This window comes from Haliotis asinina, chromosome 9 (assembly GCF_037392515.1).
Source record: "Haliotis asinina isolate JCU_RB_2024 chromosome 9, JCU_Hal_asi_v2, whole genome shotgun sequence".
Taxonomy (NCBI): domain Eukaryota; kingdom Metazoa; phylum Mollusca; class Gastropoda; order Lepetellida; family Haliotidae; genus Haliotis; species Haliotis asinina.
Window position 1 is genome coordinate 44,354,642 of NC_090288.1, and position 27,229 is coordinate 44,381,870.

General features: G+C 37.6%; 1 protein-coding gene across 1 annotated transcript in view; it reads left to right on the forward strand.

The window, feature by feature from the left end:
- Nucleotides 1-14,863: 14,863 nt before the first annotated feature.
- LOC137295636 (sortilin-like) overlaps nucleotides 14,864-27,229 on the forward strand; it is a 62,486-nt gene continuing 50,120 nt past the window's right edge. Inside the window, exon 1 of the mRNA XM_067827090.1 lies at nucleotides 14,864-15,173. Coding sequence (XP_067683191.1) covers nucleotides 14,907-15,173 — 267 coding nt within the window. The 5' untranslated portion in view covers nucleotides 14,864-14,906. The remainder of the gene's footprint in view (nucleotides 15,174-27,229) is intronic.

Here is a 27,229-nt window from a genome sequence, read left to right on the forward strand (position 1 = left end):
TGACTTGACATTTGGCAAGGTAAAATTAAAAGGATTCGCAATTTCAGTTTCACTTAATTTGATTTACTCTTTTGTTTAAAGTGAAATTCATCGGTACGCTTTCACTACACACAGACTAGACTCGACTGACAAGGGAGAATTCTTCCTGAAGCCTCGACATTTATCTGTATCCATCTTAGATTGAGCACATTTGAATATTCGGTATTTTTAGAATTGAAGTATCCATTATCTATCTTAAAACATAAATTATTTTTTCTGAGAAATTTGTCGTCATGAAAGCTTTCTGATTATTGGGTTTGCTAGAACATTTCAATATCTGATGTCAGTTAATAACATGTCATTAAAAATAACGTGATTAGTTTATTCTCCAAAAACATTTAACATGTTTAAATAAGTATCGATCTGCAGAGGATCTTGATTGAAAAAAAGTGAAACTTATGTAAAATTCACAATTATTTTTACATGTTTTAGTTACATTTACAATCACGTCCAGCCTCTCTTCGTGTGTATACGAACAAGCATGATTACCTGTCAACTAATTTGTATTGCAGCGAATTTGCGACTGTGGAAAAAAATATATTTCCCCCAAAACCTTTCTCATTTGCTCAAAGACAAAATTAACCGTCAATTGTTTTTATTGATACATAATATACTTTCTAAGCATATAATAGAAAACCTAATTGAGCTAACGACAGATCCATCAGCGTTTCAATGCTATTTTTCTTTTTCAGAAAATAAACGTTTAAAAATGTATTTGCCTCGTGTTGTTTGTGTTCTGTACATAAATTATAGCGAAATGTCAAATGATTTTCATTCCCTGGTGTAAATCACAATATAAGTGACGGACTCTTAAAAGTTAAATTTTAATTTGACCCCATTTGTATTATACCCACAGGGTGCAGTTTGACAAGTGATCTGTGGTGTACAAGACCAATCAGTTGGTACAATCATACAATCAATATCGTTGTGATCACTGTTCATTATCAGTTATTTACATAAACGTCATTGCAATAAACGTCTTTCTACAGAGAATGCAAATGTTCATATTACACGCGTTCATGTATGGACCAACATTCCATTAGATCCACCGACTACAGCTTGCTTCAGTGTGTATACCTTTATGCATATGCATCACTCGGAAAAAGCCTTTCAACATACTAATGATCCAGATGTCCTCTCAGTGCGAATGAATATTCCTCACCGTGATATTAAGTCTGATCAACATTTGTGGTTACGTGGAAAACAGCTATCGCCATCAACATTTTTGACAATGTACATTAATAAACATTAGATATACGGGTCAGTTGGTAAATTCGCATCCCCGATAATAAAACTCATTTAAAGGTTAACCTGTTACATAGATAGATATACAGTGATGGGGGGGGTGGTGGGTGGGGTGGGGGGGGGGGGGGGGTGGAGAAAGAGAGAGAGAGAGAAGAGAAACAGGGGTATTCAAAACATGTTGTGTATGAGCCCTGAGAGAGATAAGAATAGTACATACCATCTACCCCGTTGATCACAATGTCTCATCCTACCACAATCTACGAAAAAACTCAGGCCGATTTTCTGGAATACCAAGCCTAATTAATACAAAATGGCATATCTGATTATTTGTCTACTTGTTACCAATACATATACATGTGTTATACCAGAGACCATATTACATGTATATGGTATTTGGTTATACCAGACAGAGAAATCGAATCAGGGACGCTCCCGTATAGCAAATCACTCCGCTCCGGTAGATCCAACCTGTTAGTGTCCAGATTCCGAAGTCTTGTCCGAAGTCAGAGTCCGTACTAAAAGAATTTTATGTTTTCAGCAATAAACACCACATACATGATTCCTGACGAACACCAATAATCTAAAAATCTCACAAGGATCGATACGTACAGCTGATTGTATGGTTCAATCAGCGTTCCATAATACCCAGTTTCCTCAAACAATTAACATCCAAATCTTGCTTCAAAGGCGCATAATAACCTCTACAATAACTAGCTGACACAGGTCCAACGTCGTGGCGATTCCGAACGACCGCAGCAGTAGACGCCGACGTCCACATCAAAGAAAAGCGATATGGAACAAGTCTCCATTCTTTAAGTGACTCTGAAGGCTGGCGTTTCTCCTTTCTTGGCCCAGTGAAAATGCCAGTCTTTATGAAATAATGAATAGAACTTAATCTCGTCATCTACACAGTAGGGGAGAAATATGGCTCGCTAAAACAATGCAGAACAGGGGGTCGGGCATACGTTCATTAACAATGAAATCAGAACAGGAAATGGCGCTTGGGGCTACAAAATTCTCTTTGTAAGCTGTTCGCTGAAACGTAAGGGAATCACACCGAGTCGACAGACCCGTTGTGATATTTGTCTGTTGAGGTATATCTAGTGAATATTTCATAACGTGCATTCAACATTTTGAAATCACATCTTGACTCCATGTGCTCACAAGCATGATGTTCGGCTGTCTGTTGAAGAACGCTCTTCCAATCATCATATCACATATGTCGCACTGACACGGGTGAAAATCGTATACTATAATACAAACGTGAACGTGAGATTCTTGAGAGGCATTTAGAAGTTGGCATTCAAGTAAAAGACAAATATGGATGGCAACTTCTTCTTCATTTAAAAGTGAATGTGTCTTATATCTCTGCTTATGCTTTGTAGGCACATACCTCAAAACCAAACAGATCTGAAAGCAAATTTGTGTGGTTTTGAAAGGCGTTAAAATTTTGTTTTTAATTAATTATTGAAATACGTATTGTCGTTTGCATTCAATACACAGGTTATAGCTATATGACAAATCATTTTCCCGCCCCACAAATAACGTAAAACATATTTGAAAGTGACAGACTATGTATACATATAGGTGTTTCGAGAAGGGAACAAACATTACATTCTCATTTCCATTTTATCACTATATTCTAATGACGAGTACAAGTAACGCCTGGGCTGTCGAATATAGAACATTTCTGTAATTCAACAAATACAATGACCGACAGACAAGCACACACATAAATAAACAAGAGCTCACGCACGCACACACAATCACACACACAGAACACTAACTGTATACCCGTGGACTGTGTATATAGTTCCGATCACTTTCCCAACAATATTCATACATTGCTTCTTAAGCGTAACCCGAGTGGATGCTAATTAATGGGTACAGTATTAAAGGTTTCCCATGCAAAGGACAAGGTGCATTGCTCATGTTTCTAGTGCATTGTTGTTTGTCAAGACACAAAACAAACACAAAGTTAAGTGATTTTGTGTTGACACTTTGCCTGAACAACGCCTGAGAACTGGAATTATAACGTGCGGTATTTTTCTTTTTGTTTCTCTTACTTTTAAATACATTTTTTAACTGAATACTGGAATACTGGATTCATCATGAGAATCGTCATCGTCATCATCATCATCATCATCATCATCATCATCATCATCGTCATCATCGTCATCTGTTGACCACCAGCAAACACTGACTCACCTACAACAAATGTATTTACTCCATATTTGCATCATCATCATCATCATCATCATCACTTTATCATCATCGTCATCTGAATTATCATCATCATCATTTTATCATCATCATCATCTTAATTATCATCTTCATCATTTTATCATTCTCCTCCTCACCATCATCATCATTACCTGTGTTCCAACAACGAGCACTCACTAAACAAACAATCTACACACATTTGTATTGTATATTTTCTTCTTCCCGAAACAACTAAAACAGTTATTTTATAGGACCAAATGAATATGTAACCAGGAAATTGTTTCCACACTTTTTATCTTTATTACAACAAGAGCCACGATACATTGCAGTGTATGTCTGTTTCAGCACAGAGAACAGACAACCATCGCCGTTAGTCCTTATTACTTACAAATATATGACGTCTTATAATCCTTTTATTGAATACAAGATACTTGAAATACATGCGAAAGAGAGTAGTTAATACGTGGGGATATACATACAGTCGTTCTATCACAATTACATATTTGCAATATTAAAAATAACTCAGTTCGTAATGGTTCCAGATGCTATTTGGAAAAAAATATATATACGAAATCCCTTATTAATTTTTAAAATAATGCACATTATCATGATGGCGTTTCACATATAAGGCAGATATAGATATATACAAGACCATTGAAAGTACTAAAATTCTAATCACGTCTTACTAAAGATACTATATGAACTAATATTTGAACATGTTTCAGGGTATTTATGTTTGGAGTTTCTATAGAGCATCAATAAAAGCAGGTATTCTACAAATAATTACACATTTTCATTGTACAAATATAGAATGTGTTGATACAAAGCAAATACAAACTTTTAGAACTATTCCACCTTTGAAACTTTGGCGTTTAGTTATCACCATCAAATGAATAGGCACTGACACATATCAGTATCGTAGTCGGCTCCAAAGGGAGTTGAGAACGTAGTTTCATATGCTTTATTAGTGTTGTATGATCTGTGGTTATTACATGATTGTAATTAAACTGGGAGCTGTTAACACGTTGCATCGCCAGGCTATCATCCTCTGTATCAAATGGCGGATAGCCTAGTGGTTGAAGTGTTAGCTCTTCGAAATCCAGGGTTCGAACTACCTTATTGTGTGAAGCTGCTGTTGTTCCCTGCGCTGGTACGAATGTTACTGAAACGGCGTAAAAGATACTAAGTGCACAGCTAGTCCTTTGGGATCTTTTTCCAAACGAAACAATAAAAATATGGTTTCTTTTAATAAAGTGTTGCGATTGTGAGTGAAAGTCGTCATCAGTGTGTATACGTATAATCCTCAGTTGCAGGGGTTAAACGAAGTGTTTTGTTTGTATTACTACAGTTAATGTAATGTCACATAAGAGTGTCACATCGAGGGGAAGTTTTGTAGCCTAGTGGTTCGTCACGCCGAAGACCCGGGTTCCATTCCCAACACTCCCACTTCTGGTGTCCCTTGATGTAATATCGCAGGAATGTTGCTACCAGCAGTGTAAAACTAAACTCACACTCATAATTAAGTTATGCAGTCCCCACTTGGGTATTACTAAACACTGTCTCACATTAACGAACACTCGTAGTAACATCAAATAGCCCTAACCTTTACCATCTGCCTCATTAGCAAGAAGGGCCCGTGAAGATCCGGGATAGAATAGGTCTTCAGCAACCCATGTTTGCCATAAAAGGCGGCTATGCTTCTCGTAAGATGCTACTAACGGGATCGGGTGGTCAGTCTCGCTGACGTAGTTCACACGTCATCGGTTCCCTACATATACCTGGAATATTGCCGAGTGCGGCGTAAAACAAAACTCACTCACTCACTACTAACAAGAAGGCTGAGATTTGGTAAACCATGACTCAGAAGAAGATGACCAAGAAGAGAAATCAAGAATGAACAACAATGATTTGTTTTCTGTAAAGCGAAACGGCCTATAACTGCCCTACTTGGTTATAATGCCACCCTGGATATAATGCTATATTTTCTCCTCGACAAACGGTCGTATTATAACCAGGGTATACATAGATAAATACGTGAACACTTTGATTGGCATTTTAGAATTTTGCCGTTTCTATATTCACATCTGTAATATGCTCAAAATACTCTCTCAGATTTACGTAGCCATATTTTGCAGTGTATGGTTTCGAGTCATACAGAAGAAGTTGGCGATACATGTTTTGTACATTGACGTCAACCATCAGGCCTGTCATAAACGTAAATACAGTCTCTGTACACTGTGCTGTTATTTGTATTCTGCCATGTCATATATTATGCTGTTCCCGTGTTATGCTGTGAGACATACACGTGTGCTACAAGAGACACACACGTAACCTGCACGAGACACACGTATACTACGCAAAACACACACGTATACTTCATGAGACATCCACGTATACTACACGAGACATCCACGTATACTACACGAGACATCCACGTATACTACATGAGACATCCACGTATACTACACGAAACACACACGTACATACTACATAAAACACACACGTATACTACGCAAAACACACACGTATACTTCATGAGACATCCACGTATACTACATGAGACATCCACGTATACTACACGAAACACACACGTACATACTACATAAAACACACACGTATACTACGCAAAACACACACGTATACTTCATGAGACATCCACGTATACTACATGAGACATCCACGTATACTACATGAGACATCCACGTATACTACACGAAACACACACGTACATACTACATAAAACACACACGTATACTACGCAAAACACACACGTATACTTCATGAGACATCCACGTATACTACATGAGACATCCACGTATACTACACGAGACATCCACGTATACTACACGAAACACACACGTACATACTACATAAAACACACACGTATACTACATGAAACATCCACGTATACTACGTGAGACATTAACGTGTGCTACACGAGACATCCACGTCGTTGCCACGCATGTATACTACAGTGGACTAACCTCTGCACTGAACTGGACTAACATGTATACTACAGTGAACGAACACGTGCACTGAACTGGACTGACATGTATACTACACTGAACGAACACGTGCACTGAACTGGACTGACATGTATACTACACTGAACGAACACGTGCACTGAACTGGACTAACATGTATACTACACTGAACGAACACGTGCACTGAACTGGACTGACATGTATCCTACAGTGGACTAACCTCTGCACTGAACTGGACTAACATGTATACTACAGTGAACGAACACGTGCACTGAACTGGACTAACATGTATACTACAGTGAACGAACACGTGCACTGAACTGGACTATCATGTATACTACAGTGGACTAACCTCTGCACTGAACTGGACTGACATGTATACTACAGTGGACTAACCTCTGCACTGAACTGGACTGACATGTATACTACAGTGGACTAACCTCTGCACTGAACTGGACTGACATGTATACTACAGTGGACTAACCTCTGCACTGAACTGGACTGACATGTATACTACAGCGGACTAACCTCTGCACTGAACTGGACTAACATGTACACTGCTACAAACTGGACAGACATGCTTACTACAATTAACTAACAGGTGTACTACACTGGTCTAAACTGAGCTACTATACTCGACTAACGTGTGTACTACACTGGACTAACACGCGCACTAAACTTGAGTAACACGTATTTTACATTGCACAAAACTAGACCTACGTATATTACACTGGACTAACATATATTACAACTCTACTACATTGGACTAAAATGTTAATACACTTTACCAACACGTATACTACACATAATAACATAGTTACTACTCTGGGCTAACAAGTATACTACATACAGTTAATTCAAAGAAATACAAACAAGGAAGATTTGATTCGGGGTTTAATACGCAGCCATGTAAAAAAAACCGGCAGAATATTTTCTATTTTTTTTCTTTTTTGTTTTGTTTTTCTTTTGGTCATGACAGAGCCGAGATTCCAGAAACAATAGCAAACTATTTTAAATCAGCTGTTTACACTGGCAATTAAAAATATCATTTCTTTCATTTATGTTTCAATCCATAACGAGAGAACGTTATGTTGTACAGCGGTCTAAGGGAGGTAATCCATACTAACACCTGCAAATAATCGCGCGTCTATAGAACATACCCGTGCCCACGGTCCAAGGGAGGTAATCCCTTGCTTTCTTCGATCGCGAAGCGGGCTTTCACCACAGCTGGGCTGAGAGGCGACAGTGACGTTTGTGGGCACTATCAATCTCAGTTCATAACGGATGGAACAAAGAATTCCACAAAGGTTGAGTGAATATACAATTTCCATCTTTTTAAGTGTTGTACGGAAGATGTTCTCTGGATAACACGATCAAAGCAAGAAGACCAATTGCACAAACCGTTGAATTGATTTATTTACATCAAATTTGTACAAGCTTCTGACACACACCAAAAAAAACACGTATTATTTTTTGTATCTCCAATATCTCTATATCTAAGGTCTTGAGTGTTTAGGAAAGCCAAGGTCTCTTCAGCTTTAAGCATTGCTCAACGCCATACGCGTTTATTTTATATTTACTGTGCCAGATATACATGTTTCAGTGACACAGCTATTAGTATATTTCAGGGGATGAATGTCAAAAGGAGCAGCTTGCTCAATTTCAAGGGTGTTGGTTGGAGGAATTGTTCTAAAACATGTTATTATGATGCTGAATGTCTAGGTTTTATGTCCACGGGCATACATACATTTCTAGCACCATCCAACAGCGTATTGTTTCTTTTATATTGTAGAATGAACACTACGTATTGTGGTGGGGTGTGGTAGTTTAGTGGCTGTGGTGTTTGCTTGTGGTGCCATACAACCAGGTTCTTCTCCATATGTGACAAGAGTGGTGTTCATTAATATTGTTATTAAGTAATATTAAGCAACGAAGTATATATATTGACGACTCGCTTTATTCAAGTATATAGAGGGGCCTATCGGGTAATGTGTTTACATGAAATGGGTGTTCGAATCCACACAGATGTACATATGTTTAAACCCAATCTTAAGTATATTTCAGTTATGATATATGAGTTGTTTTCTATGTCATGAAAATCCCTAGTCTGTCTCACAGTCAGTTTACCACATTATTTTCCCTCCTGCCAAGCCCCCTTTGCCATAGCAAAAAAGAACAAGTCGAGATTTCCTCATGCTTTGAAATTCCAATGTCATTGCGTTCCTTTTCAATTTAAATGGGCTTATTTGGTACTATTAAAATTATATATCTTCAGGGAGTAGTTAGTCAAGGAAATTCCCCAAAGAGTCAGGTTCCATCTTTTCAAGAAGCTGCTTGATTTTCCTCTGGTCAATACTTCCTTAAATCAAACATGCACAAGGCTTCAACCAGTGTGGTTAATGATATCTCAAAGATACCAGGCTGTGATATATCGGGTTGCGAACATGACTGTGACTGAGAGATATTTACTTGCAAGAACATACCGTCGCTTCCGCTAAGCCAACACGTCTTAAACCATATATCCTTAGGTGACACAGAATCTCAAAGACATCAGCTACTTCCCGTGGAAGTTTAGCATATCGTACGGAAACACAAACCGTTATACAGAAATACTCACAACAAAGTGGATCTTGGAGGCATGAACCTCACCATTGTCATTTACCGTGACTTATTCATCACGACTTCAGAAATCTGAAAGAAACAGAAGTTTTCATTGTACTTCATAGTGAGTGATAAACAATGTACCAACTTATAACAAGATGTTACTACCCCTTTACAAAATATTTCAAAGGTGAAATATGTAACAGTGCTTTTGATCAAAACATGTCAATTATTCTTTCAAATCCATTTAGTAGGAATAAAACATCCCACCAACGTGTTTGATCCATTCCCTGCCAAAACCACCTAAGTCACAGTGGAGGAACCTAAGGCACAGTGAAGAAATGGAGCATACAAGCACGTATTTTGTTAAAATATTGGTGACAATGTTCATCATACATTATCATTTGGTATAATTTATACATACCTACAGAAATGTCCTCATTTTGAGTTGCTTGCTGGTTGGTAACCATGCTGAAGGAAGAGTGTTGTACCTCCTTGTAGAGAGTTTACGACAGTTCCATGTCAAAACAACCAAAGTCATCACTGTTGTTAGCCAAAACAACATAAGTCTGACATCAGTTGGGCACGGAGTATCATATTTTCAAAGCTATTTTCTCGAAAGCTGTAAAACATACCCCAACAATCTAACAATCACAGACAAGAGCTTTCCAAGCTGCATGTTGTTCCAAATATTCCATTCTGTTATTTTTCCAAAACAACCAAAGTCTAACTTAAGTTGTTTTGGCATGTCACCCATAGATTAATGGGAAAGACTAACTGAAAAGACGGTGGAAAATATTTTATGTCAGTTAAATCAAAGAAACAGTCGTCAAAACACATTGCAAGTTTCAGAGTCCGGGAGACTTTCTCTGAATCACTGCTGAGAAGTCCCTGTAAGTATGCGTCTTCAATAGCCAATGCTTGTCCTAAGTAGTGACCAACGGGATCGGTTGGTCAGGCTCCCCGATTTGGTTAACAAATGTCATCGTTTCCCAGTTGCTTAGATCAATGCTCATGTTGTTAATCACTGGATTGTTCCCCCCTACACACAGCCACCAAATAGCTGGACTATTGCTCTTCACTGTGCTAAACAACAAACAAACCTCAGCCTTAACGATGCGGCCTTAAAATCACCTTTACTGCATGCTCTTGTAGCATCACTGCAAACTACACAGTCCGTTTGACTCAAAAGCGTATCGACGAATTGCAGTCTAACTAGAAAACCAATAAACATTTATATTACTACTGATAATAATCAAAACATCAGACCAATTCCATGCTTTCTTTTCAGAATGTACGACCTAAAAACAAAGAAAAGTTGTTTAGCAAACTATCAATAAAATATTGGCACAGTTCACTGTGTGTTACGAGGGCGGACTGCAAAAGAAAGGGAAAGCCAGGTGTGCGATGGAGACGGAACAGCGCAGATTAATGAATCAATATCTTTGTCAGCACTCGTGTTTCTCGAACACCTAGAATGCGATTTTCAAACGACATGGCGTCAATACGTCACCCTCATGACAAGCATAGTCGCTTCGTAAAATAGCTAGTGAGTGAGTTTAGTTTTACGCCACTCTCAGCAAATATTCCAGCGATCTGTAAATAATCGAATCTGGTCCAGACAAGCCAGTAATCAGCAGCATGGGTACTGGGAAACCGAGAAACTGTGCCAACCAAGTTGGCGATCCTGACCACCCAGTACCGTTAGTCGCCTCTTCCGACAAGCGTGGGTTACTTGAAATCAATTTTAACACGAACTGTCACGGGTCCGTAAGTAACTTAAGAGTGACAGTTTCTTACATGCGTTGTCATGTTCAACATTGTGTTCTCTTTCTGTTAATATATTCCCAGTACCATAATACTCTTAAAACGATTTCACTTTCCCTGGAAATATCAGTTTTTGGGTTTAACAGACTCAGTTAATTAGCTAAAGAAAGGTTTCATGTAGCTGGACTATTGCCTAATAAATAAACAAAATATCCGGCAAGACCACGAGTGGCAGAACAGTAGGTCACACATATTCATGTTTGTTTCATTGACCTCGACACGAAAATAATATATTTTAAAGGTAGGTCAAATTTCCCTTAATTGCTTAATTCGAGTTCAGAAAAACTGCAGTCAAAAGTAGTCATCAATTGTACCAACTGGTAAAGAGGAATATCGAGAAGTGGGACATATGCTTAAGTGGTCTTTATCTAATAGTGGTGTGCTGGAGGCGGATTTATTCGACTCATATATGTATTCGTAGCTTTCGCCTAGTTTGTCTTGGCCGATGTAATTACCTCCCGTTATTACAGAATTTCGCGCTGTTGGAACACAGGAACCCGATATCGCACTGTGGGTTAAACATAGACCATAGATCTACACTCACGTCATATACTCTATTAATATATATGACGTGCGTGTAGATCTATGGACTACAGTGCGATATCGGGTTCCTGTGTGTTGAACCATGATGGACAGAGCTGGTCATTGGCCTCTCTTTCAGTAGTTGGACACTTTTTCTAACCCAGTGGGTGAATTTAGAGGTCTCGTTTAAAATAAAACAACATGGACACTAACACCATAATGGGAATGTTAGACACATATGCCGAAAACAGAATTGTCACACACGACTGAAGACAAAATCAGCCATTTCTAATACACAACATGTGACTATTCGAGTAAATCCCGGACAGGGGCAAAGGCTATAATAGTATGTGTATATACATACCTACCATTAGCTAATACTGTTGTTGAGATTATCACACGGAAGCCAGTTTAGTTAATTGAGTAATGTGCGCACTATCGACCTGTTGGGTTTTAATTGATTATTTTGCGTTTTTTTGTACCCTTAGATTTGTGATTAAATGAGTAAATGTGACTTGTTGAGTAACATACGCAAATACGCGCCTTATCCGGAGCTCTGCTTAGGTATTGTTTGAAAATCCGTAGGTATTTCCGGAGAGCGCACGTAAAATCTCGAAAGCACGCGAAAACAATCGGTTTGTAACATGGGTCGATAGTAAGCGTTATGAAAACAAACACAGGTGTGTATTCATAACTCTATCATAAGGGGGCTCATTAGAAACTTCAAAGTAGTCAACAGAGTCCTGCTGGCTATGCTTAATATAATGTCAAAATGACTGCTACATATATTTTTCATCACTTTTTAACAATCGCAAACTGCCAGAACCGATTTAGTACTTCGGACTGTCTTGATCAAGTACCTGAATTCTATTTTCCACCATAACAATCATCGAGATGAGCCACTGGTCACCACTCTCCCTATTTCGTAACCTTCAAGAGGCTTGTCCCAGCTAAAAGACACACGTCGGCCAACAAGCACGCACGTAACATCTGCTGGCCTTATCAACCCATGAGACCAATTATTAAGGTTTCACGCAATAAAATAAATACATAATTTAACAAAAAGTAGGTCAAACGCATTTTACAACTGCATACAGCCACCTTATAGTTATGGCCGTAAACATTTAAAAAAACATGCACTCTTGCGTCCTATGTTGCAGAACAAATGAGCTTAAAACATATCGAGAGACGTAAAATCTACCAGACCAAAGCTGACAAGTTGTTGCTTAAAACGATACGAATGCCTGTGGTGTGTATTCAGTAATCAGAAAATATGCCCCCTTTAACTGATGCATTCACCCTGCAAACAATGTGTAAAACTCTTTTCTGATGCCCCCACACCCTCCACACACACCGTAAAGCAGCGTAAAACAATGCTCACTAACTTACGCACTCTGTGAGTATCCATCAGACCAAATGTATTGTAACAAATGAAAAGTTATATTGGGTCATGCTGGACAGTGTAGACTCTGGCACACGAATTACAAATGCCGTTCATCTGTACATTTTGTCCGTGGTAAGTTGACCTGACGTTCGTTCATGAACGACGGTGTCAAGACATTCAACTTAACATCTGTTTCACGTCACTATACACAACAGTACCTCTCTCTGCAAGTGAACACGGATAACAGAAACTTTGTAGGTCATAATTACTTCAGTTAAACGACCCGTGAAAATTCCGGTTAGAACTGGTCTTCAGCAACTTATGCTAGAAAGGCGACTAAATATAGCGGGTTCGGGTGGTCAAGCTCGCTGAACGGGTTGATGTGTATCATCCAATTACACAGATCTACGCTCATGATCTTGATTGCTTAACCGTACATCGTGCATCAATTATTTCAGCTAAACAAGAGATAGCTCAGTGGTAAAAGCGTTTGCTCTTCACGCCGAAGATCTGGGTTCGGTTCCTCGCATGGGTAGAATGTGTGAAACCCATTTCTGCTGTTTCTCGCCATGATTTTGCAGGAATGTTGCTAAAACGAACAAAACCATTAACCACTTAATTCAATAACATATTATCCATGACCTTCGCCCAGGCACGTCTAGATACACAACACTAAACCGTGTACACCGCGACACTGATTATTTTAGTGAAACACCCTGTCATTCATGACACTCTAATAAAACACTTTTTATTAGGACATCTTATTACACAACAATAAACAGCAATGTACACCATGACACCAACTGCTTCTGTTTAAAAGCACGTCAACCATCACCTTCGCTCTTGCACTTCAGCACAGCAATTTTCATTTGGACGTCTTATCACACAACATTAAACAATGTCCTGTATATTGGCATGCAGAAGCGGAGGATAGGGCAAGATACCGGGTGGTATATGTACCTCCTTCACACTGCCCATGAATTATTGTGACCCTCAAGAGCCCACTCTCATACCTTGCGAACAGCGCTATAAATGGGTCCCATATTCTAACACCAAAGTCACACTTTTTGCAATTTGCACAGGTTGTCTCTTCAGTCATCACTCTTCACATTCCGTGGTGTGGGAATCTTTGTCTTATCCTGTTATGTAAATTATTGTTGATGCTTCTTTTGAGTGCGAGGCAGTGGGGCTGCTTGCATCTGTAGTTGATATAAGCCCGTCACGCCGAAAGTCGTTCACCGTGTCATAATGCAAGCGACAAAAGTTATCCACTTCAATAATTTTAAGAAATCTCTTCACGGGCGACTGGGGTAGCCTAGTGATTAAAACGTTTGCTCGTCGCGCCGAAGACCCGGGTTCGATTCCCCACATTGGTGCAATGTGTGAGGCCCATTTAGGGTGTCGTGTTGTTGCTGGAATATTGCTAAAAATAGCTTAAGTCGACCATCACTCGAATCACTCAGGAATGACTTTATCATGAACATGTGCTTATGAATCACTATAAAAAGTTTTAAGTCAAAGTCAAACCGGGGAACTTCATGCAGTGATCGGGATTTACATGACACACAATATCAATATCATATATAGCAAATCTCCTGACTATTAATTTAAGTATGATATTGGTATTATGCCAATGTTTTAGCTAAATTGCTAAAAAAGATGGCTAAATCTGTGGAAATCAATGATAAATAATGACATACATAGAAAGATGAACTCAGACGTCTTTCGAATTTATGGTATATCTAAATGGTTTAGTTATTAGCATGCAAAATCAGTATAATTATCTTTATTTCATCTGTGTAATTCCAGTTATATCTATATGTTTCATTATGTTTTTTCTTCTATGTTTTACCCCGCATAAAGGTATGACTTGCTGTTTAGCCCGTTGCATCATTGTCTATTATAGACAAGAGAGACATCACACACACGAGAGTAGACAGTTAACAGAAAACGAACATACCATTTAGTTTCAATGGAGACTGGATTCAGTCTAGAACAGGGTTCGAGAATATTTATTTTTAGTCTGCCGCTAGATGGCGTTGTGCATTTGTTTCCTCACGTGAGAGTTACCGAGATCCAAAATGGAAGCAGTCGACATGGAACGTCGATTACCTGTTATTGTTTTTGTTTTGATGTGTCTTTATGTGAACCCTGCTTGGTCATTCCATGAAAATGTTGTTAATTTTCAGTCGTATGCCATATCTGCAAAGGATGCAGTGAATTCGATTTCCACTAGCGTTAGTTTAGAACGCAGGAAAAGGGACGTGTCTGATGATCAAGCGAAGTGTACGAAGCAAGAACAAGATTTCCTCTCCGATTTGAAAACAAACACGGACCTTGCACATAAGGTGAGATATGTGGCCCTAATAAACGCGTCATTATTCTGTTTCATTACTAACTAGCCGGTTGTCACTGATCACCTGCTTGAAACCCTGGTACATCATAGCGTCAGCAGAATGTCGATAATTCAGTTGTGAACCGTTAAATACACCAGGAAGAACGCAAATACAGCTGATCAACAGAGTATAAACAATAAATTTATTAGTTATTTTTCATCAGATTTCATCGAAGGTAATGTTATCTACGAAATATGCTCACTTGGTACTACTGTTAATGGTACTTGCTAGATTGGTTTTTTTTTCATGATGCCATTTCAATGCTAGCATTTTTTCATTTTTTTGCATAAGGGGTGGTAGATCATGCCAATTATAAAAAGCCACTTCCAATGTGCTAATCTAATCTTGTATAGATTAAGTTGTTGAGAGTTCTGTTCATAGATATCACTAATAAGAAGGCTGTTGCTCTGTTATTTGTTTCCTTCTTTTTGATCTGCAGCTGTTGCAAGTCACCTGTGTATTTCATTACTATTTTCCTTGTACAATGGACTATAACTGTAGTGTTGACCATTCTCCTGAGCATTAGACTACAGCACTACCACTTCTCTTCAGGACAATCTCATCCAAACGTCATACTCATATATCACTGAGAGTGAGACAAGCAGTGTTTTGTGAGATTCCATTTGAGGACACACAAACGTGTGACCTTCAGGTTGTTCACCCTAAATTTAACGAACAGACCTATGTCCTCACCGTTACATGAAGGTGAAATATATCCAGTCATGACTTAGACTGTATGGAAAGAAGCAAAACGTATCCACATGATCAAATAAATCACAGTTACAAAGGTTACAGGTGAAGATGGTGTCGCAGACACACTTATGAAAGATCCACAGTCCATTTGGGATATATATCCATAATCAACAAGATACCAAATGATGTGGAATGAACATATATGGTACGACCTGAACACTCACAGGACTGGATGTTAGATTTCAAAAGTTGCATACCTGGCTATTCATGAATGGCAAAGTAATCAGTAATTTATCAGGTGATTTTGTGGAAGGAAATGCCTTAGATTACACAGTTTGAAGAAGGAACGAGGGTGGCATAAGCATGGGTTGTGACACCACTAGGGTGATTTGACTTTTGAACCACTACTGAACAGGTGTACTGGATGTATTGTAAGTTGCTTGGATAACATTTTCAGACCATCTTCCTGCAGCCAAATTTGTTCACTCTTTACCATGTCATTATGTTCTGTCAAAGCTTTTAATGTGAAAAGTCATCAATGTGACCGAAAAAAGAACAGCTAGACAAGACAAGATCTGCTGCCCCAGTACTTTAACATGCATTAGAAGAGAATGCAACCCCTCTGAAAACCCACCACCTCTCTCACTCTCTCATTGTTTTTGGTATGAAAAAGGCACTTGAAAATCAAACTGAGAAGATTTCCTTGTGTTTATAGTATTCAGATCAGCGATGTTTTGGTGATACTCCAGTATAATATTGATCTATTGCTCTACTTAATAAATTGAATTCCTGTGCATAAAATAGATGTACTGATTTGGATAGATGAAATTATATGTGTATGTTGGTTCCCTTTTAACAATGCTCACAGTCCTTTTCACCCAATGGAACCTTTTGAAGTTTATGTATACAGATGTGTGTATAATTACACACACGCTTTGGCCACGTTCACATACGCACTCACATAAATTTATGTGTACACACACATTAAAAAGAATATTCATAAATGATAAAATGTGCTGCTGCTGCATGATTTGTCTTGTCTGGCAAATTTTACTCAAGGACAATTTTGTAGAGATAATAGATCAACACTCATATGCAAGGTCAATGTTGTAGAGATAATAGATCAACACTCATATGCAAGGTCAATGCTGTAGAGATAATAGATCAACACTCATATGCAAGGTCAGTGTTGTAGAGAAAATAGATCAGCACTCATATGCAAGGTCAGTCTTGTAGAGAAAATAGATCAACACTCATATGCAAGGTCAGTGTTGTAGAGATAATAGATCAACACTTACATGCAAGGTCAATGTTGTAGAGATAATAGATCAACACTCTTACTCAAGGTCAGTGTTGTAGAGATAATAGATCAACACTCTTACTCAAGGTCAGTGTTGTAGAGGTGATACATCTCTTGTAGCTGGTGCGTACACTCAGTGACCCAAGTAACAGTATGACCTCATAATACATGGTTTCAGCAGTGTGTTTTTCAACAGGAATTCACAAGTTATGTCTGGTTTATTGACATGTTTATAAAGTTTATGTTGCTGAATTCTGGTGGCCTTCAGCTGCTGTATCACATCATTTGTTCATGCTACACCATAATGTTCAGAGATGAGAGAGTGTTTGGTTTTATGCCCCCCTCAGCAATATTCCAGCTGTATGGGGACAGTGTAAATATCAAGTCTGGACCAGTCAATCCAGTGATCAACGGCATGAGCACTGACCTGCGCAATTGGGAACTGATGACGTGTCAACCAAGTCCACCACTTTTATCATTGTGTCATACTGAATAGATAATTTTGTCACTGACTACTTTCAAAAGCCTAAGAACTTCGCCAAAGCTTTCTTACCTGGTTCAAACTACATAGCCAGTGTGGAAAAACTGTTCAAGATTGCGAAGATGCCAACTTCTACAGTATAAATTTATCATATTTGCTACAAATTTTAGACTCGATCTACTCCAACATGATTGCACGAGAAATTCTATGAAGTTGTAATAAAAGTCATTACAATTCAGACTTATTGGCCTGACCATATATTTTCGTCGATTAAATATTTTCACCAAAAAGAGACTAGAAGAAGTGTAATGCTGATAATTTGGAAATCGGCTGTTGTGGGTATGCAGAAATAGGACTTCACTTTTCAATAGAATAATATTGTCTTTCTCAGAATCCATCATGATTTAAAGTATTTACTTGACAACTTATTTTATAGTCGAATTACTAATTTTGCTCCTTAAGAGTATAATACAACTAATATTTGCAACACTTTCTTTGGAGTCTCTGAGGATGGGTTAGAACTGGTCATAAGCAATCCTTGCTTGTTGTAAAAGCAGTGATTGGGAAAGGCAGGAGCCATGGGTCATTTTGCACATTAGAACAAAAAATGGCTTTTTGAAATTTGCAGCTTTTCAACAAACAAATGAATAAACAAAAAACCTTTGAGTAATATTGAACAAACCATGTACTTGGTTGACATAATTTGCATTAGATGCTTGTTATTACATAAGGGATTTTAAGCCGAGATTATTAATCTTGATCAGAATGTTACAGAGCTCAAGCTTCAATCTAGATGCATTCAACACATTGTGCCATTGTGTGAGCATTTGTGTGTCAGCAATATTGATTGTAGTCAGGTATATATCATGTTTGGTGAAACAGCTTTGTGAATACCATTGTCTGTGTTGGTATGTTTAGCAGTAGGTAAAAGTAGATCAAGCTGATACGCCCATTGTTAAAAAAACTGTAACATTCATAATATGTTACATTAACTATTCTGATGAAGTTTTAATTTACTCCAGTGTTTTTGTCGTAGGCATAAAAATTTAGGAGTCATCATGTCACCCTAGTGTTGTGAAACTGAAAGGGAGTCATGGACTTGTTTTTGGGAATCAGATAAGGGCGTTTTCTGCATCCATGTTTAGAAATTTAGGAGTCATCATGACTCTTTGTGTTATTGAAGGGACTCATGGACATGTTTTGGGGAGTCAAATAAGCAGTTTTCCTGTATTCATGTTTAGACATTTAGGAGACTCCTTGTGACTCATGGACATGTTTTGGGGATTCAAATAAGCAGTTTTCCTACATTCATGTTTAGAAATTTAGGAGACTCCTTGTGTTATTTAAGGGACTCATGGACATGTTTTGGGGAGTCAAAAAAGCAGTTTTCCTACATTCATGTTTAGAAATTTAGGAGACTCCTTGTGTTATTTAAAGGACTCATGGACATGTTTTGGGGAGTCAAAAAAGCAGTTTCTTTGCATTCATGTTTAGAAATTTAGGAGACTCTTTGGGTTATTAAAGGGAGTAATGGACATGTTTTTAGGAGTCAAATAAGGATGAATCTGTTCTAAATTATGTTCAGAGCACTGTGTTCTTAGCATGTTTGTAACCCATGAGAAGATGTGTCATTGCACACATGTAATCTGAAATATGTTTTGTTCAGAATTTACCAGTTTTGCTCATAATTACGTCTCCAATATTTGTCGATAACTGTTGAATGTTGGTAATGATTATCGACCATTTGATCAACATCAATGACCAACACTGGTTTGAACTTTGACCTTGATGCCTTCTGAGTTCTATGAGAGAGTGTGTTTAATTCTATGCCACACTCAGCAATATTCCAGATATATGGCAGCGGTTTGTAAATAATCAAGTCTGGAGCAGACAATCTAATGATCAACATCATGAACTTCAAATTCAATCTACGCAGCTGGGATTCATTGACATGTGTCAACCAAGGCAATGAGTCTCACTGCCCGATCCCATCAGTTACCTCCTTCGACAAGCATGGGTTAGTGAAGATCAATTCTGACCCAGATCTTCACAGGTACTGTGTTCCATGGATCAGTCTGCCAATTTGAGATCCATTTATTACACACACCTGCATGGTCAACTTTTCCATACTGTTTCGCTGAATTTAATTATCGAGCCATTCAGTATTGAGTAGCTGTTAATTTCCCCATGGAATGAATTGAATTACAGAATTGCAAACACAATGGATGAAATACATACCAGAGTTTATCATTGCTTATTGGTTGTCATAAAGGTAGATAGTCTCTCTTTAAATATGTTCTGTTTTTTTTCAACTTGTGGGTTACCATGGTTACTCATCAATGTGAAAAATGCAAAAAGGAGTATGTACAAGATATGCAGTATTTATATGTGGGTATATCATTTATCAAAACGAGATAGCCAAACTGGAATATATTCAAGTCATGCAGTCTTTTATATATTTTTGATCTGATACTGATGTGGTGTGTTGTCATTCTTGTGATGAATCCATATTGTTGACACTGTCAACATGTCAAATGTTCTGTGTATGATTGTTTTACTGGATAAGGCAAATGATTCATCAACTGCTGACTAGATGTATTTATTTAATATTATTGATATTCATTACCAATGTTTCTACTGGCATTTTTCACAGGTCATTTGTAATTTGTGCTGCTCACATTTTCACATTTTTCATTGTGCGAGAGAAGAAATGTAGAGGGTATCACAATACGACATTTTCACCATTTTTAGCCTCAGGTTTTCTAAAGGTGCTATTTTTTATTTGACCACTCCTTGATGTCTTTGTGGAAACAGAATGTTGTGGAGGAGAAATAAAAGTGACAGACATAAATAGAAAATTGAAAATCGTATGTACATATATTTATTACCCTTATTTAAGCAAAATAAATTTGTCAAATTCTCATAAAATAATAGCCAAAGCATAGGAAACCATGTAGGTATGGTGACTCACTACTTTGGTAGACAAGGTAATACACTACACGGGTTGTACAAATGACCTTGACCTTAGAAGTAATTGGGCTACCAAACTGATGATCGCTGTGAAATTTTAGAGTAGATGTTTACAATTATGAGTATTATCAGAGTAATAAAATTGTTGCCATAATTTCTTATTTGTTTGTGTCAATAAATATATCCATGAAATCAAATTATGTTTCTGTATTTCACTTATCGTTTATCAAAACCTCAAATTCGATCACTTTTTATCATAAACAAAGCCACAGTGAGTTATCTCCCTTTAAGGCCATTCAGGAAATGTCAGGGTGAAACATTCTGCATCTCATTCTGCCAAAGGTTGAATATTATGTTGAGATAAGCTTGTGTAAGAGGTGTTAACAGTAATAAATTAGTCACACGTTGTTTTGAAAGGGTGTACGGAACTGTAATTCCATATTTCCTGACAACCTGTTAACCTGATCTCATAGGTCGACTCGTACAACAAGCAAGAGTGACTGAGGATAAATTCTTAGACTGATCTTCATGCATCTAGAATACAGAAAACTATCTGTAGTGATGTAACTAAACTTTCATTGTTTGATGGGTATTTTAGAAAGCAGGGTATAAAGTTATATACTACAGCATACTGTTTGTGGATAATTTCTGGTTATTGACGTTTTGATGTAAATACTCACGTAGTTATCAAGCTTAAAGGAATTGCTAGTCTTTCAGCTTCATAACACTGTAAGCATCTACATGGAAATATTACTCTATCAGGTCATACTGTGCTCTAATCAGACAAGCTATCTGTCATGTAAACAGTTACTTTTTCCTTGCTCGTGTTATTTGATTTACCATGCTCGGCTTGTTTCGATCGGACAGGGTGAACTACCTTACATAAGCTATTAATCTGTTTCCTTGTATTCTGCATGTCTAGGAACGTTTTTTATGCTGTCAACGTGATTGATAAGTTAATAATGAATGCTTTGTGTATTTGTTGCCCAAGGTTTTAAACAACAGACATTAGAAAATGCATCTTATAAACTTCTTTGAGTGGCGTTTTAGGAAGTGAAACATAGAGTATAGAACAAATTTTGTGGATAACAACTTTATTTTGTAAGCAACGTTTAGTTTCCATTTTTTTTACCATTGTCAGTATAAGACAACAGTACAAGAATCTGCAACAAAGCATCACACTTATGAAATAAAGAAGTTATCCATAATATTTGCTATCCCCCTGGCATATAATGGGGGTGGGGATATAGTCGACACCTCGTCTGTCCGTCCGTAATCATTTTTTTTCCGGAGCAGAACTCAGAAACCGCTCAATATTTTTAGACCAAACTTGATAGATATAATAGTCTCAACCTATAGTTGTGCCTTTTTTTATTTTTTTTGTTTTTCCATGGTACATTTTGGTGTTAGTGGGGTGGGCTCTGTTTCCGGAGCACAACTCAAAAAACCGTTCAATATTTTTCTGCAAAACTTGGTAGATATGTGTGGCAGACCTCAAAGTGGTGCCTTTTGCTATTTATAGGTTTTTGTGATTTATCATTTTCTCGTTTTCCGTGGAATATTTTGGACTTAATCTCATGATGGAGGGATGGTCTTCATTTCCAGAGCAGAACTAAAAAAAAATTCAATATTTTTCTGCAAAACTTGTTACATACATGAGTCAGAACCTTAAGTGGTGCCTTTTGGTATTTACCAGTGTTCACGAATAGTGTCTGACCCTCTGACAAATCTGGCAGATTTGGCAGTGGGCAGACAGAAGTCCCCAACCTGCTGGCCCCAGTGTCTGACTGAATACATGTATATTACAATGACTTTGTGTGAAGTGTGTGATACTTATTCACTGTTCATTAATTTATGTTTATAATGTTTGCCATTGTATAATGTTAATAATTTCAATGCCAGTTATGAGAAATGTTAAATCTGAAATGTGTGTTTAATTTTATTCTGAAGGTCCTGTGAATTTTCAGTGGGTCAGACAGACATCTGAAACTTACAGTACCCAATGTCCTGTTGCTTTGAAACACCATTCGTAAACACTGATTTATAGATTTTTGTGATATATTATTTTCTCGGTTTCCTTATTCTCAAAATGGAGGGATGGACTTCATTTTTTGGAGCACAACTCAAAAACTTCTAAATGACTTTCTGCAAACATGGTACATATGTAGGGGAGAACCTAAAGTGGTGCCTTTTGCTATTTACAGACTTTTGTGATTTATGATTTTCTTGGTTTCCATGGAAGCGTTTCAGACTTTGTTTCAAAATGGAGAGATGGGCTTTGTTTTCGGAGCAGAACTCAAAATCTGTTCTTTATTTTTCTGCAAAACATGGTAGATATATCAGTCAGAAGCTAAAATGGTGCCTTTTGCTATTTACGGGTTTTTGTAATTTCTTAGTTTCCCAGTGTCCATGGAAACGATTCAAACTAAAAAAATGAGAGGTGTGTTTCGTTTCCGGAGCACATCTCAAAAAGTTCCTATAATATCTGTCAGCAAAACTTGGTAGATATATATGGCAGACCCAAAAGTGGTGCCTGTGGGTATTTACAGATTTTTGTGATTTATAATTTTTTCGGTTTCCATGGAAAGGTTTCGGATTTAGTTTCTAATTAGAGGGATGGACTTCGTTTCCTTAGCACAACTCAAAAACTTCTAAATATCTTTCTTCAAACTTGGCAGATATGTAGGGGAGACTACAAAGTGGTGGCTTTTGCTATTTAAAGATTTTTGTGATTTATAATTTTCTCAGTTTCCATGGAAACGTTTGGGACTTAGGTCTCTAATTGGGGGAGATGAACATTGTTTCCGGAGCACAACTCAAAAACTTCTAAATATCTTTCTGCAAAACTTGGCAGATGTGTAGGGGACACCCTAAAGTGGTGCCTTTTGCTGTTTACAGATATATGGCATTTATATTTTTCATGACTTCCTTGGAAATGATTCAAACTTAATCTAAGAAAACATGAAGTAACTGTCAGGTGATTTGCCCTTTCAGATATGTAGGGGCCGGGGGGATGTGTCATCTTCCGATGACTCTTGTTCTGTATTAAAGCTGATATTATGCATAATAATGTCAGCAATATTGAGTATGCAGTTTCTCAGTTCAGGTTTTATAGTTTCAGCTTCTTGAAGGTTGTGACTGCATGTATTCAATGTGAACTTGGTACATGAATTCTGTATCAGTTTGAATGTGAACTTGGTACATGAATTCTGCATCAGTTTGTCTAAACTGGTACAACTGTAAAGATCAAGGTTAGAATTTGTCTTCATCAACCCATGCGTGTCAGAAAATGTTAGATTCTGGTTGACATGTGTCATCATTTAGGTCAGAGCCCCCATGTTGTTGATCAGTAGATTGTCTGGTCCGGACTCGATTGTTTACATAGCTGGAATATTTGCTGAGTGCTGCATTATGCAACAGATTACAAACATCTTAATTTGTATTTTACTGTTATTGCTTACCCCTAATGGATTGTTCATATCAACTTCTGGATATGTTTTGACGTTATCTGAAAATTGGGAAATATTGCTGAAGACAGTTTGTAAACTTGGGTTTTAAGCTATACTGAGAGACAAGTCTTTAAAGAAGTTTAACATGTGTTAAAGTTTAGTGTACATACACTTTTGTTTAAATGACGTCAGTGGCCCTCATGTAAACAGAGAAATGATGTGAAGGTGACTTGTTTTTTAGTGTTGACAAGACCAAAACAAAGGACTTTTTCTATTTTTAACATAATTTCATTGAATAGAATGTTAGGTTAATGAAATAAGAACTGTGAAAAAATGTTTTATGGGGTTTTTTTTCTGACAAAATGTTCTTAGTTGTTTGTCAGGCAGCGGCTGTATATAAAATCGTATATAACTTAAAAGCGTATATAACTTGTAAATGTGAAGAAATCACAACTAAGTGGTCAAAAATAGACAGATGACATGCAACACCTCATGTTATCTGGACAGCTACCATGTACCATAATGGTGTATATGGTCTCTGATCTAGGTAATCAGTCTGGAGATCATGTTTACCATTACAGTCCCTCACACGCCACTGTGATGCCATTGTATTATGACTGATCAATAGTGCGGTGCATGAGCATTGGTAGCTCAGCTCCAGCAAGGTATAAGGTAACTGGACAAGAATGATTTCTCATAGAGTTTAGGATGATAAGATGGAGGTTTAAGTCACTAGACATTTAATCTATACTAGGAAACCTACTGAATTGGGTCACAACTGGGGCACCATACATGATTGGACAATACATCTGTGAACTCATAATGTTGTAAAACAATACAATATACAACACACATTCAAACATCATACTGCAACTGAACATTGACACTCACATGAGTCACACAGCAGTGTTCACGATGGACATTAGGTCCTGTAAGTTTCAGAAGTCTGTCTGACCCACTGAAAATTCACAGGACCCACAGAATAAAGTTAAACAGATTTTTCAGATTTAACATTTCATATAACTGGCATTGAAATTATTAACATTATATGATAACAAACATAAGATTTCTCACCAGCAAACAAGTGTCACATGCCGGAAATAACAACTTCACACAAAGACGTTGTGAAATATTCAGACACTGGGGCTGGCGGGTTGGTGATTTCTATCTGACCACTGGCGAATCTGCCAGATTTGTAAGAGGGTCAGGCGCTATTCGTGAACACTGACACAGTATAGGCCTATTGACTACAAGCCAACCCATCTTTGATTTGTCCCCTAATTGACAATCCAGGATAACAACAAGTATCATCTTTTAATGTCTTTTGGTATGAGAAAACCAGAGATTCAAACCATGGACCTACTAGTAGCTATACCACAGCCCCCTTACTAACTGACTAGATTTGCCTAATTACCCTGGAAAATGTTCTGTATTCGTATGCTACAGAAAAACTATACTCCAGGCATGAGCTGTATAACTGCACTGCACGAAATACATGTGGTCAAGACAATGCATGCTTTTATGTAATATAACGAGAAGTGCAATGATAAGTGCAGTGTTAATGGCTAACCAGGACATAATACAGAATCTGCATAAAAGGATTCTGCAAGTGTTTATCTTCTTATTCACATATTCCTACATTAGTGTAACTTGTAATGAACTGTATTGCAACAGAAGTTGTAAATCAATGAATTGTATCATGAGCCTTGTATCGTGATACAATACTGTATTGCAAAATCATTATACTACTTCCTAAGATGCTTCGGTGAAAGATCAAAGGTGCTGACAGTACTTTATCAGATGATAATGTGCACTTTTTGCATTACGTCATAATGTGTTGATGTCATTGCCGCATTCTGGTATGACCCTTGTAATCAAACTTTTTTGCATTACGTCACAATGTAACCGACGTCACAATGCATGTCAGTTGTCATTGCCTCGTACAGCCTGCTACAGTAAACTACTCCATTGCATCCCATGTCTTGGTTTGCAGTTGCGTCACTCAGCTAATATCACTGGTGGAAACATTATGTTTATGCATTCTGGTGGATATATTGTCTCATTGTTCGACTCTTAGTCTCAGTTTACAGTGTCCTCGTGCTTTAGCTATATTACACTATGCATGGTGATAGAGCGAACTGTATTTTTTAATTAATCATCATTGGGGCAGTGTGATAGACTAGTTGTTAAAGTGTTCCTCATCCCCACATGGGTCCAATGTGTGACTGTGAAGCCCATTTCTGATGTCCCCTGCCATGATATAACTGGAATATTGCTAAAAGCAGCGTAACACTAAACTTTATTCATCTGTATTTTGATCCTATTTTGATACATATTTCAACAAGAAAATTATCATAGTATAGTATTCTTATCTTCAAAAGTGATTAAAAGAATATGTTCTGGTCATGTTCTAACTAGTATTGATACTTCAGGTTTATCTGAAATTAATTTTTGTAAAGTGTTTCATTAAAAAATATCAAACCAGATATTCAGGAAGTTTCTTGACTTTTTATTTGGTTTCATACCCTGTGTATTATATAAATTTTTGCAAAATTGCCCTGACTAAGCATTGTCATACATGTCGTGAATACAGCTTCCTGGTAATTGTTCTGTTGACGTTGAATGAAGTATTGGGATACAGTCTAAAGTGAGTTATATTGCGACATCCCTATCTGTAGGTAGCCTATTGACTTAAGGCTCAGTTGCTCAGTTATCAGTGTGGCGGTCGCATCTTACAGACATGCACATGTTAGACTGTACTGGGGAATGAAGTTAGTAGGCTGTACTGGGGAATGAAGTTAGCAGGCTGTACTGGGGAATGAAGTTAGCAGGCTGTACTAGACCTGTATTTGACCTGAGTTTAGAATAACAACTAAGTCTCTGAAATGAACATTTTTACTGAAAAAAGTTCAGATTCTTTCTTCATTTTCAGAAGCAAAGGGAATCTAGACTTGCCACGTTTTCTAGACTTGCATTGGCTTTCTTGGATATATTTGCTTCAGGGTCTGTATGACAGACTAATTAAAGTTAAACATGGTTAGATGTGTTTTAGCATAGTTCAATATAGATCACCTCAGTTATGACCGTACTTTACATTTCAGCAAACTCATTATTT